A 14,126-nucleotide genomic window follows, 5' to 3' on the forward strand; every position below is an offset into this window, starting at 1 on the left:
CTAATTAACATCTATTACCTCAATTTTTTTGTGTGATGAGAACATTAGCAGTTGACTCTGCAATATTGAAATGTATAGTATCCAATTATTATTTTCAGCATGCTATGCTAATCATCTAAAAAAAAAACCAAACTTGTATCTCCTATTTGAGCCTTTGTATTCCTTCACCAACATCTCCCCATTTCCCTCAACCTCCAGCCTTTGGTAACCACTATTGTCAAAAGTGGTGTGAGCTCTTCTCTATGAGATTAATTGTTTTAGATTTCACATATAAGTGAGAACATGAGGTATTTGTCTTTCTGTGTTAGCTTATTTCAGTTCTTCCTGGCCTATTTTAACATAACATCCTGTTTTCTTCTAGATATCATCATGTGTCTTCTGAGTTAGGCCTTCCTTGCCCACACTCTAAAACTGCAACTCCTACCTTTAATCACCAATGTTCTCTATTCCCCGCCTGGTTTGTTTTTCTGTGTATCTTACCTTCTAACACATTCTGTAATTTACTTACTTGATTTTTTGTTTGTGTCCCCCTGCACTTGAATGTGAGCTCCATGAAGATAGTGATGTTTTTCTGATTTGCTCAGTGATACTAGCCCCGGTATCCAGAACAGTACTTAGAACAGATAGGGATTGAATTTATTAGTTGAATGAGTAAGCTGTCCGTCCTAAGCTCTTTTGCTATTATAAGTTGTTAAACACATTAAACAAAACACATTAAACAAATTAAACAAAACACATTAAACACATTAAACAAAAACTGTTGGACTCATTTTAAGTTTTACTGTAATTTCCTAATCTCACTAACAATAATTAGACTTGCATAAGGCTGTCTTATTAACTTATGAAAAATAAGGATGGCTGGGTGCGGTGGCTCACACTTGTAATCCCAGGACTTTGGGAGGCTGAGGTGGGCGGATCACGAGGTCAAGAGATCGAGACCATCCTGGCTAAGAGGGTGAAACCCCGTCTCTACTAAAAATACAAAAAAATTAGCCGGGTGTAGTGGCGGGCGCCTGTAGTCCCAGCCACTCGGGAGACTGAGGCAGGATAATGGCGTGAACCCGGGAGGCAGAGCTTGCAGTGAGCCGAGATCGTGCCACTGTACTCCAGCCTGGGTGACAGAGCGAGATTCCGTCTCAAATAAATAAATAAATAAGGTATGTGCATTCCCATGTGTATCAACTCTTCAATAAATATTGGTTTCATTATACATTTCCTTTTATCAGTCTATTTGAATTACCTAATTTAGTTGCTTTCATAAAAATTACTTGGCTGATATTTATTATTTATTTGTTATTTGGCTATATTTTAGTAGTATCAAGGTAATGACACTTAATAGAGATATTTATTTAGTGGTATGTTTTCAGAGAATGTAGAGTGGCATTTTAATGGCATTTTAACATTTTTTTCCTTGGAGTATAATGAAGGTGTAAGCTTAAGTCAAGGGCCAAGTGATAAAGCGATGGCTGGCCCATATTTTCTGAATTCAACTAAATTATCATTTAAGTTAATTATGATTGAGTTGAAAAAAATCAAATGCCTCAAAGAAAGTAACATGCTTTATGAAACTAATACCATTTATGCTTTGCCTGTTTCAGAGTTTAGGCAGTGACCAACTTTTAAGGAGGCTATTGAGAGTATCTAGAACAGTCATGGGGTAATGAGAATGGTCAAGACACTGGTAACTTCCCATAAAACTAACAAATCATAATTCTGACACGATCTCTATGAAATTGAAATAAGGCTTACCTAAACCAGATTGCAAGAGTTTTGCCGGAACAGGGACAGTGGGGGCAATAATAAGCTCATTCATACAAAAAGTTGATTTAAAAGTTTTCATTTGTTTACTTAATTTTAAGATCTTATTACATAAATAGCTTTAGTATCCTGTACTTTTTTTTTCTGATATGTCCGAAAACTTTAGCATGTTTTAAAATGTCCACTTTATTCTGTCCTGAATGTCTTCAGTGATGGTAGCTAACGTTTGCTTCACTCCAGACACACTACAGAACGCACTGCAGATGTCAGTCATCTGAGTCATCCTTCCAATCCTGTGCCGTAGGTACTACTAACAGCATTTGAGTTTTGAGAGACTAAGGAACTTGCCCAAAGTTAGGTTGCTGATAAAGATGGAGCTGGAGCTCAAATACAGTTATTTCCTTCTAGTCTTTCCTAAGTTTCATATCCTATGTTTTCTAATCTTTAAATTTTATTTTTATGATACAAAGCTATTTCATTGTACAAATATACTACCAGAACATACAAATAAGACATTAGCCATCACATTCAGGGTCATGGATTAATGAGGTTATTTACCTTTTACAAAATGGCTTTATGCTGCTATTTTTAAATCCTTATCTGTTGTATTGTTATTTTCTTATCCCTCTTATGCCCCATCCCCCTCTAATTTGCTGTGTATCCTACTAAAACTAGTAATACTTCATTCGAGTCTCATACTTAAAACTTAAACACAAGCTATACCTGAGGGGCCTAATAAATTCTCCTTGTTAGTGCAGTTTTAGCACATCAACCTCATAAACACTTGGGCTCTTTTCTTATTCCTTCCCAGTATCTGCTGGGCAGTCAAGGTTAAATGATTTTTTACTTAAATATGTCAAAAGGGGTAAATGAATATAATTTTTCTTGTATACACAGGCATTTTGTATTTGAATTGAGTTTTAAAAGCACCATCCTTGTTGCATTTCTGCGGAAAGTTAGCTACATTTGCATTGTTTTCTATTTTAAAAAATGTTATCTGTCCTATAAATGTTACTTAGGAATTGACCATCTTTTATAGCCAGAGCAATTGAACTTTGATCTCAGAGATCCTGACAACATACAAGAACATCTTGTTCCTGCCAGCTTTACTTTGAAATTCAGACCTACTCTACTATTCACAGCTGGATATACTGATAGCTTATGATTAGTATATATTTTTTAATATTTTCTGTCACATGAATGAAATTGCTAAGTCGCGGCACTATGGAGAAAACAACATCTGTGAATTGAATTGACTCTATATCATAGCTTTTAGTCATCCTTAACTTTTTTTTTTTCCTTGAGACAGTGTCTCACTATCTTGCTGAGGCTGGACTCAAACTCCTGGCCTCAAGCAATTGTCCCACCTCAGCTTTCTGAGTAGTTGGGATTAAAGGAGCACACGACTACACCAGGCTTGTCCTTAACATTTTGGGATGTCTTTTTCTTTATGCTGTTTCCCTGGTTAGGGCATCCAACAGATTGTTATATATATGAAATTTAAACTTTTCTTACATGTTGATATAGAAACTTTAGATTTATACCTTTAAATTATTGAATGCCCATCATCATAGGTCGTTGGGAATGGATTGTAACTCTGCTATCAGAATTATTTCTCTCCTTCTACACTCAAAATAGGCCCGAAACTTTTCATTGTTCATATCAGTATTTCCTTTAGAATTTTCTCAACCTAAAATTCTAATACATTTAGAATCATTGTGTGACAGTGTATAAATAGTACATTCTAAACTTCTCTTTGTTCTACTGTGTAGGTATTTCAGGTGTTGAATGAAAAGAAACAGATATATGCTATAAAATTTGTGAACTTAGAAGAAGCAGATAACCAAACTCTTGATAGTTACCGGAACGAAATAGCTTATTTGAATAAACTACAACAACACAGTGATAAGATCATCCGACTTTATGATTAGTAAGAATCCTTTTTAAATTTAAAAAGAAAACTTTTTGCTATAGTTCTTCAGGTAAATGTTTAGTAAACTTTGATATAACCTAGCCATTTATTGTTTTGTTGTTTTTATTTGTTTAATTGCAGTGAAATCACGGACCAGTACATCTACATGGTAATGGAGTGTGGAAATATTGATCTTAATAGTTGGCTTAAAAAGAAAAAATCCATTGATCCATGGGAACGCAAGAGTTACTGGAAAAATATGTTAGAGGCAGTTCACACAATCCATCAACATGGTATTTAATGGTTTTTTTATATTTGTAAGGTTAAAATATTTGTTAATAGTGTCATCTTAGAGAAATATACCTATAATTTTAAGGCATTGGTTGTTGGTATCTTTAACTAGATGAACTAAATAATTAGAAGTTTATTTAAAGATAAAGGAACAAAACCATTTCTTAAAACACTGTTAACCCAAAGGATATAGGACACGAACTCAAGTTCCCACATCTGTAATACAAAATGTATTTTTCTCAGTATTAACGTAGTCTGTCATCTTTATCTCCAAATACTTGGATTATAGCAGGTCTAAGACTTTGGGGTTCAGGCATCCTAAAAAATATGAGATGTTTACTTTACTCATTCTAATCATTTTGTATTGTATGCCCTATGTGAGAGTTGTGTTTTTTTGGTTTGTTTTTTACTGTTAGACCTACCTTCTGGGTTGGTTTTTACTTGTCCTTGGTTCTTTTTAGGGTTTTTCTCTGCCTTTACCTTGTCCTATATATTTTTTTTGTTCTTAGTACTGTTATCCTAGTTAATTGTAATTTATCTCCTCCTTATATCCCTCCTTCTGTAAGTTAAAAGATAATTCACCAGTGATCAAGATCAGGGCTATGGGGTGGAGATGTCAGGAGCATTAGGGTCTTACTGTCTGACAGTATAATTTATGATGCTGTCTAGTGGGCAGTGAATCACAGCGATCAAGAGGATAGATTTCTGAAGCCAGACTGTCTGGCTTCAACTCATGGCACCGTCACTTAGGCCGTGTGACCTTGTACAAGTTACTTAAACTCTCATTGCCTTAGCTTCCTTGCCTTACAATGGGGATGATGATAATACTTCAGCATTGTTGTGAAGATTAAATGATTCAGTACTGTATAAACAATGAGCTTAGAACAGTGCCTGGCACATATCAAGTGCTATGTAAGTGTTTGCAGAATATATAAAAAAATAAATATCGAATTGGATTCACTAATTGAAGGAATAAATACAGCTTGACCTGTAGACTGAATTTTTTGGTCCTTAGGATGTTTTGCATTGTTTAATATTATAGTGGAATTTTATTTTAAAGGCATTGTTCACAGTGATCTTAAACCAGCTAACTTTCTGATAGTTGATGGAATGCTAAAGCTAATCGATTTTGGGATCGCAAACCAAATGCAACCAGATACAACAAGTATTGTTAAAGATTCTCAGGTAAGACTTTTAATGTTGGTTATCTCACAGTAGAGTTCAATTCTTTTTTCACCTGTGAAGTATTATATTGCAAATGAGTATTATATTTTTAATCATCTCTAAAGGATTTGAAGTCTTTTAATAAGAATGGGTTTAAAAATATAAACCATAATCATTATAATTTAAAAAATCAAGATCAAATGGTAATATCCCTAGCAATTTTGAATGGTTTTACTACAGCTGAAGTAGAGAAACAGTAATACCTTCCTTGGAAATCACTTGGTCATGATCAAAAATTGACCTGAAAATTTGGCTCAGAGTTTCCTTGTAGCAAAGAGATAGTTGCAGTTATATGTTTTTCATTGTCTGTGAGGTAAGATTATTTTTATTCTTCTAGAGAAGCAGACCTTTTCCTATCACTGAAATTGGAAAAAAAATTCTTAAATGGGCCTTCATATTGTAAATGCCATAAGTATTATAAGCAACATTTTTATAATAGATATTGTAACAGCAAACTTAATGAAGTTGTTCTATAAAAACTAAAGCAATGGCACCAAAGTATATCTAAAAGATATTCTTGCTTGGAGCCAAGATGATATGTTTTGTGTTTACAGATTTTTGATGTGAGTTCACCTTAATCCCAGGAGTAAAATAGACTTTGTTAGGAGGAATAGATGGACAACTTGCCCTATTTGAGAGTCATGTCTCTTTATATCAAAAGTATGGCAGAACAATGAGTTGTAAATCAGCTTGACAGTATCTTCCATGTCAAGGCCCTAAAGTAGATATATTCTGTGTTTAAAGCAAACCATTTATTTTAGAAGAAAATGAGGCTGTTGTAAGGTTGGCATATCATGCTGTAGAAACTCAGAGGACTACTGTGGGACAAAGCTAGATGGTCTTTTTGTTTATGTATTGGTTGGCTTATTTAAAAAATATATATTTTTAAAGTTGAATATGTTACAACACAGAAACGAATGGTAAGTCCCTCAATGGCCTCAAAGTTTATGGCCATTAATAGAATTTTAGCCTGGACAGTTTTTAGGGCAGACTTTACTAGTTGCCCACTATAATCACAGAAAAAGCACAGCATTCTGAAAGGAGTCACTTTGCTGATTATGAACCCAACTCATTTTGCTGCAATTGGGAAGAAATTTGATATATATATCTTAACATTGTCAGCAGTTATTTGAAGTTTGCAAGGATATCGTTGAAATCTATAATTAGCCAAGTTTCCAAGGATCTGGCATTTGTATTTTTAAGAATCTAAAGCAGAATGAAATATTTTCATTGATTTGTGTTTTCTCTGACTTGGCGTGTAGGTTGGCACAGTTAATTATATGCCACCAGAAGCAATCAAAGATATGTCTTCCTCCAGAGAGAATGGGAAGTCTAAGTCAAAGGTACTGAAAAGATTATTTACATCGCAATTATCTGGTAACAGTAGGGAATGCGCTGTTTTCTGAATAAACTTACCAGATAACAATTTCTTTAAGTTCTAAAACTTTTTAGGCCATTACAGAGACATTGCTGGTTTTTTTTGTTTGCAATTCTTATTATTTTTCACCACTTATTCGTTTGTGAATTCTACATTTCCAAGTACAGCTGGAGAATGTAGTTGTTTTCTGGCCTGCCACTGGCTACTTTTTCACTGACTTTATCTCACTACCTCGATGAGTTTGTGTTAGCCTCTTGGGTGCCCTTTGTCAGGGACTCCTTTTGCCTACTGTGATGCCTTGGACTCCCAGGCTAACCTTTCTGTACATCAGTGTAACCAAGTGAGTGCAAGCACAAATTGTCCCAGGGACCTGCATTCATTCAAGCCATAGATCTGCCTCTCTAAATTGTGCCTATAGACAGTGCCTATTATAAAATAAATCGAGGATTAAATGGGAAAGAATATATAAAGTACTTAGTACATTTATCCAGCTCAGAATCATTGCTTGATAAATGTGTTTTTTTGTTTTGTTTTGTTTTACTAAATTATATTTTCCTCCTTAGAAAATCTGGCTTTTAAGTGTTTTTCAAATAACTGGCATAAAATTTTGCCAAATGTTTTCATAAAATTCTTTTTATATTTGTTTAGCCTCCACTCTTCTTCTAAAACTTAACTTTCTTGTGTTTTTATTAGACTTTCTGTGGTTTTGTTCATCTTAAACAAGCAGTTCCTGACTTCATTTATCAATTCTATTTTCATTTGCTTTACAACTTCAGTACTTACGATAACCAGAAGCTTTTCTCTATGATTAACCATATTTATGGTTTTTCATTTAATGCCCGTGACAATGTACTTTTATAATGTCTATACCAGAGGTGAGGAAACAGACACATAGCATTACCAGTTAGTAACACATCTTCAAGATATGTTAAAGGTAATATTAATTTCATATAACTAAGTATTTACTTGAAATAGCTGAAGTGATTGGAATTGTGTAACTGGCTTAGATATAACTGATCTATTCAAAAGAATAGATAACTGAATTAGTTTTTTACTTTGAAGATGTTTTAAAGCTTGTAAATACTTGGGGATTTTGGACACACAAGCTCAGCATAGTTCTATAATATATGCGTTTGGGTTTAAAGTTGTATTATTTATTTATTATTTCCAATGGTCTTATCTGAAGGGTTGCATAATTTAAACAACCTTTAAAACTGTATACATACTTTGAACTTATATAAAAATTTATAATCCAATAATTCTGGGGAAAACAAGTAAACTTAAAACTTATAGTTACATTTTTTAGTTTATATTTTCACAAGTTGGAAAGAATTTAATATTTTGTCTTAATTGGAATATTTTACTTACGAGGTTATAGAAAGATTTAAAGTAAAGCTCATATCTTCTGATGGAATAACCAACTGAAATGAAAACTAGAAAAAGATGTTTTGTCATGTTACCATAATGTAGTACACATTCATTGAGATTTAATTATGATTTTAAATATATATAATATATATGTTTTTACATTTTACATGAAAATAACAGCAACTTTTTTGTGTTTGTTTGTTTCTTAGATAAGCCCCAAAAGTGATGTTTGGTCCTTAGGATGTATTTTGTACTATATGACTTATGGGAAAACACCATTTCAGCATATAATTAATCAGATTTCTAAGTTGCATGCCATAATTGATCCTAATCATGAAATTGAATTTCCTGATATTCCAGAGAAAGATCTTCAGGATGTGTTAAAGGTAATATTAATATCATGTAACTAATTATTTACTTAAATGCTGAAATAATTGGAATTGTGTAACTGGCTTAGATATAACTGTTCTATTCAAAAGAATTGCTAACTGAATTAGTTTTTTACTTTGAAGATGTTTTAAAGCTTGTAAATACTTGGGGATTTTGCAAAAGTGCCTTGGGAGAAATAATCCTATCATTACTTGAGTGGGATATCTAAAAAGCAACTTTTATAACGTAATGTAATCTGGAAATATACTTTATCAATGTCATATATGAAAACCTGCTTTGTTTCTCTTTAAAATATCTTTGTTTTAATAGTGTTGTTTAAAAAGGGACCCAAAACAGAGGATATCCATTCCTGAGCTCCTGGCTCATCCATACGTTCAAATTCAAACTCATCCAGGTACTACTTCTTTAAAAATTTGTCTGTTACTAGATTGGTAATATAAACAGTCTTTTACCTATTGATATAACAAAGACAGAATCTAAATTGCCTACCCTTTGTCAGCCTGCCTTTTTCCTTAAGGAAGTTCCATTATTATAAATAGTAAAGTAAATAAACTTTTTTTTCTTTACTTATGGTATTTATTTTTACTTATTCCAGATAAGGGGTTAAAATCAGTGATAAATTACAGGAATATCACTTGTGCTGGTAAACAAAATGTGTATTTATAATGGACTTATATTTTTCTTAGTGGTATTAGTGTATTATTGATTTATTTTTTAGGTAACCAAATGGCCAAGGGAACCACTGAAGAAATGAAATATGTTCTGGGCCAACTTGTTGGTCTGAATTCTCCTAACTCCATTTTGAAAGCTGCTAAAGTAAGTATGTCTGTTCTTTACATTAATTTTAACTGTTTTATGTAGTGAATTCGACACTTAAGGAAACAGTCTGAAGGAAAGTTGGTCCAATCATCAGATCAGTTATGAAACATGTTTCTACATTTAGATACCTAACATGTGCCTTTTGACAAATACAGATTTACTTGATTTGTATTCTTCTGCATACAGTACAGTTCAAAGTAGATCATCACATAAGGTGCATTCAAGAATATAATGTGTCTTTTAACTCAGCACCATTATTAACACAGCTTTTGAATTCATTCCTTTTAGCCAGTTTTTTCCTTAGAGACATTACATCTAATGGCTTTTTTGAAGCTGTATACAGCAGTCAACACAATTCTGAAAGCACAAGTCTCAAGCTGTTTAGCCTCCAATGTCCATTTATATCTATACCATGATTTTTCAAGCACCTAGTTATTACTAGAACCCCATGAATCTTATTGACCAACTGGTTTAGCCAACAAGCAGTTACTAATTATATATTTCAGTTACACAATTATCATAAAATTACGGGAACTTAAACTATCAATACTCGTAGCTCTTTAGATACGTATAAAGTCCATCTAAGTTGCCAAGAACTTGAGTACATTTCTGAAGGAATTTACTATACATTCACTATATTTGCATTTATATGATATGAGGTAACTGTTTTCTTAAATTTTCTTAAATGCTAATGGCTAAATCAATGGATTTAGTAATTAAAAGTGGACCGAATATGTTTTGTAATTGCTCTGTATTTTGTATCTCCATGTTTTAAATTTATACTAATATCTTGTTCAAAGCCTCTTATAGCTATAATTGGGGTAGATTAGTTACTTTTATCACTGAGGTTGTATGTTCCTTGAGGGCAAAGATGTCTGCCATCTTCATAAGTTAAATGTTAGCTGAGTCTTAAGTAATTTTTAAATACATGGATTTTAATATATATCTAATTATTATATTTATATAATAATTTGTAATGTCTTCTATTTATTAGTTAAAATATCATCTATATAAAGTTTCCTTATAAATACATTTTGTATAGGAATTTACCTAAGACTAGCTTTATTTAAGAAAAAGTAAAGAGATAAGACCTTGAAGTCTCATATGTATGTTTATTAGTAGCTCTGTTATATTTCTCTCATAGAAAGATTGAGTTACATCTCGTGATAGGTAATGCTTAAGACCAAGCTTGGTGTTTAAAATTCTTTATTATCTCTATTAGCTTATAAAATAATTTCCCAACTGTAAGAGCAAGAGTGAAATAAATGTATTATATTTAGAATACATCAAAATACATCTAATGTGACAGTACATTGAACTAAAAAATTACCAAACAGATTTGTGTTTTTAATTTCAGACTTTATATGAACACTATAGTGGTGGTGAAAGTCATAATTCTTCATCATCCAAGACTTTTGGAAAAAAAAGGGAAAAAAAATGATTTGCGGTTACTCGTAAATTGTCACATACCACCTATAAAATATATTGGACTGTAATACTCTTGACTCCTTGTGGAAATCTACATTTGAAGACAACATCACTCTTAAGTGTTATCAGCAAAAAAAATTCAGTAGATTATCTTTAAAAGAAAACTGTAAAAATAGCAACCACTTATGGCACTGTATATATTGTAGACTTGTTTTCTCTGTTTTATGCTCCTGTGTAATCTATTTGACATCATTTCACTCTTGGAATAGTGGGTGGATAGCAAGTATATTCTAAAAAACTTTGTAAATAAAGTTTTGTGGCATAAAATGACACTAACATTTCAAAGTTGTAAGATTGTTTTCTTTAAGAAAATGTATTGTTGGCATGGCAGCAAAATTCTTAATTAGTAAAAAGTAGATTAGGGAAGATGTGAGACTAGACCTTAGTAAATGAACTTCGAAAAGCAAATCCTGAAGTGTTTGAATTCCAAAATAGACTTCCTAATTATTTCTGGCACTGATAACAACAGTCTATAATTTTAGGAAAGAACTTGGCTCTTTCAGATATTCTTCATAACATCTGCTGTTTTTGGTATTTAGAATATCATGCTGGATTCTGTGTTGTAAGCTGTATAGGGCATGCCCTCACTGTATGACTTGCTAGGTAATGGATAATTATAAATGTGGCCCCAGAGTCTCTTGACTGAATCTAATAGCTTAAAGTATCCTCACGTAGCATCCTTTTCTCAATTTAAAAAAAAAAGAATTTAAGAGACTTTATTTTTTATAGCAGTTTTAAGTTCACAGCAAAATTGAGCAGAATGTATAGAGAGTTCCCAGGTAATCCTTTCCCCACCCCACCCCCACACATGTGATTACCTCCCTTGCTATCAGCATCCACCATATCAGCATTCCGCACCACAGTAGTACATTTATCACAGTCCGTAAACCTACCTTAACATATTATCACCCAAAGTCCATAGTTTATATTGGGGTTCACTCTTGGTATTGTATATTCTTTGAGTTTTGACAAATATATAATGACATTTATCTACCATTGTAACATCATACAGAATAGTTTCACTGTCTTGAAAATCCTCTGTTCTTTGTCCCTTCATCCTTCCCTCTCCCCTAATGCCTGGGAACCACTGATCTTTTTACTATCTCTATAGTTTTGCTTTTCCAGAATGTGACTGTCATATAAGTGGAATCATACAGTCTATAGCCTCTTCAGAGTGGCTTCTTTCACTTAGTAACATGTCTTTTTATGGCTTGCTAGCTTATATCTTTTTAGCACTGGTTAATATTCTATTGTCTGGATGTTCCACAGCTTATCTCTTTATCTGCTCAAAGGTACCATGATTGCTTCCACATTTGGGGAATTGTGAATAAAGTTGCTATGTGAAAGTTTTTGTCTGGACCTAATTTTTTAGCTCTTTTGGCTAAATACTCCTTTGGGACCAAGGAGTTTGATGCTAAATTCTATGATAAGAGTGTTTAGTTGTGTAAGAAAGCTCCAAACTGTCTTCCAAAGTGGCTGTACTGTTTTGCATTTTCACTAGCAGTGCTTGAGAGTTCCTGTGGCTCCATATCCTTTCCAGCATTTGATGTCTGTGTTTTGAATATGGGGCATTCTAATGGGTTGGTAGGGGTATCTCATTTTAATTTGCATCTCCCTAATGACATGATGTTGAGCATCTCTTTATATGCTCATTTGCTATCTGTATATCTTTTGCCCATTTTTAAATTGGTTTATTTTCTTATTAAGGTTTAAGAGTTTTATGTATTTTGAGTAACAGTCCTTTATCAGATGTCTTTTGCACATTATTTTCTCCCACTTGTGGCATTTCTTCTCATTCTCTTCTTTCCCAAATTTGTAACTGTGGTTATTAGTTTTCATGGTTCCTGGTTTTAAGTTAATGTAGTGTAATAGAGAAATAGTAGGCTTAAACAAGAATTCTGCAAACCACACTCATAGAGAAAGCATGATAAAAATTCAACCTGGAAGTCAGGCATTTGTCTGCATGTGTTCATTGAGAATACTGTTTATTTTTTTTCTTTTTAAAATTATTTTGAAGTTTACTGTGTATGTAACAATTTTTTTTAATACTTGTCATGTTTAGAGTTAGAAATTATATTATGGGGAAAAGCATCATTTTGTCTATTGCTTCAGTGGGTTCTTGATGAAAGTGTCTTGTTTGTTACAATTACTAACCTATAGTCAGAATCAGTTAATGTTTTGAAAAAACATTTTTAGGAAAGTATTGGCTATTTTTTTGCCCTTTGAGCTTTCATATCAATTTTATCAGTTCATTAAATTCCACACACAACATAATCATGTTGTGATTATGTTGTGTGTGGAATATTATCTTTGTCTTTGTGCTAGTCATGTTACTTGGGGGAAAAAAAGCAAGCATATGAGGTTTCCTATAATGGCATCTTCCAAAGATGGATTTCCAAATGCGGAGAAGATTTTTGCTTGCTTATACCAGATCCGAGAGGCTTACCTAGGGCTAGAGTATTCCAAATTCAAAGCTTGAGGTTCTCAGAACCACCCAGGTGATACAAAATCACGTTGAAATCCACTTAAAAAAAAAAGAAGAAAAGAAAAGTTAAGCACACACACACACACATACACAAATCCACTTGGTTTATTTCTAGAGGACACTTGTCCAGGGAGGTCAGCCCTTCTGGTTCCAACTTAAAGCGAACGTCAGGTGTGTCTTTCCTTAGGAAGTTCCTGGATTTTGAGTCTTGTTTATCATACTCTACCAGGTTGTCAAACCTGTACCTCAGTTTCACAGATGTTTCTTTTAAAGACAAATGCTTAGTTGTGCTTAACCTCTCTGGGTTCTCATCCTCATTAATATTTGGATTCCATAATTTCTCACTCATTTGAAAAACTAAAATTCATGCCAATTTATATTCCCACTATCAGAATTAAGAACTCATTGGTCTACAACATCTTTTATACTTAATATTGTCAGAATTTAAAGGTTTTTGCTATCATAGGTGTAAAATAGTATTTTTGCAGTGTCTTTAATTTTTTGTTTAGTAATGAGGTTGGGCATTTTGTCATATGTTTATTGACCATTCTTTTTTTTTTTTTTTTTGCTATCACTGAAAAGCCAGGTCCTTACTCTCTGGTATTCATGTGTTTCATGTCATATTTATTTTTGGATTACCTTTTTTTATTTCTTTATAAGTGTTCTTTGTATTACAATTACCTATAATCAGAATCAGTTAATGTGTTGAAAAATACTTTTAGGAGAGTATCGGCTATTTTTGGCCCCTTAGGCATTCATGTCAATTTTATCACTTCATTAAATTCCATACACAAAAGAATCATGTTGAGGCCGGGCATGGTGGTGGCTCATGCTAGTAATCCCAACAGTTTGACAGGCTGAGGCAGGGAGATTCCTTGAGGCCAGGAGTTTGAGACCAGCATGGGCAACATAATCAGATCCATTCTTTGCAAAAAATAAAAATAAAAATAAATCAACTGGGTGTGGTGGTGCATATCTGTAGTCCTACCTACTTGGGAGTCTGAGGCAGGAGG

At 33.1% G+C, this 14,126-nt stretch overlaps 1 protein-coding gene across 2 annotated transcripts in view; it reads left to right on the top strand.

Moving 5' to 3' along the window:
* TTK (TTK protein kinase) overlaps positions 1-10,909 on the top strand; it is a 39,636-nt gene extending 28,727 nt beyond the window's left edge. For both annotated transcript variants that reach the window (XM_025384124.1, XM_025384123.1), the window contains exons 15-22: positions 3,531-3,688; positions 3,812-3,963; positions 5,022-5,146; positions 6,448-6,528; positions 8,141-8,317; positions 8,631-8,715; positions 9,040-9,137; positions 10,498-10,909. In XM_025384124.1, coding sequence (XP_025239909.1) covers positions 3,531-3,688; positions 3,812-3,963; positions 5,022-5,146; positions 6,448-6,528; positions 8,141-8,317; positions 8,631-8,715; positions 9,040-9,137; positions 10,498-10,581 — 960 coding nt within the window. In that variant the 3' untranslated portion in view covers positions 10,582-10,909. The remainder of the gene's footprint in view (positions 1-3,530; positions 3,689-3,811; positions 3,964-5,021; positions 5,147-6,447; positions 6,529-8,140; positions 8,318-8,630; positions 8,716-9,039; positions 9,138-10,497) is intronic.
* Positions 10,910-14,126: the final 3,217 nt, after the last annotated feature.

Source organism: Theropithecus gelada, chromosome 4 (genome assembly GCF_003255815.1).
Source record: "Theropithecus gelada isolate Dixy chromosome 4, Tgel_1.0, whole genome shotgun sequence".
NCBI classification, from domain to species: Eukaryota; Metazoa; Chordata; class Mammalia; order Primates; family Cercopithecidae; genus Theropithecus; species Theropithecus gelada.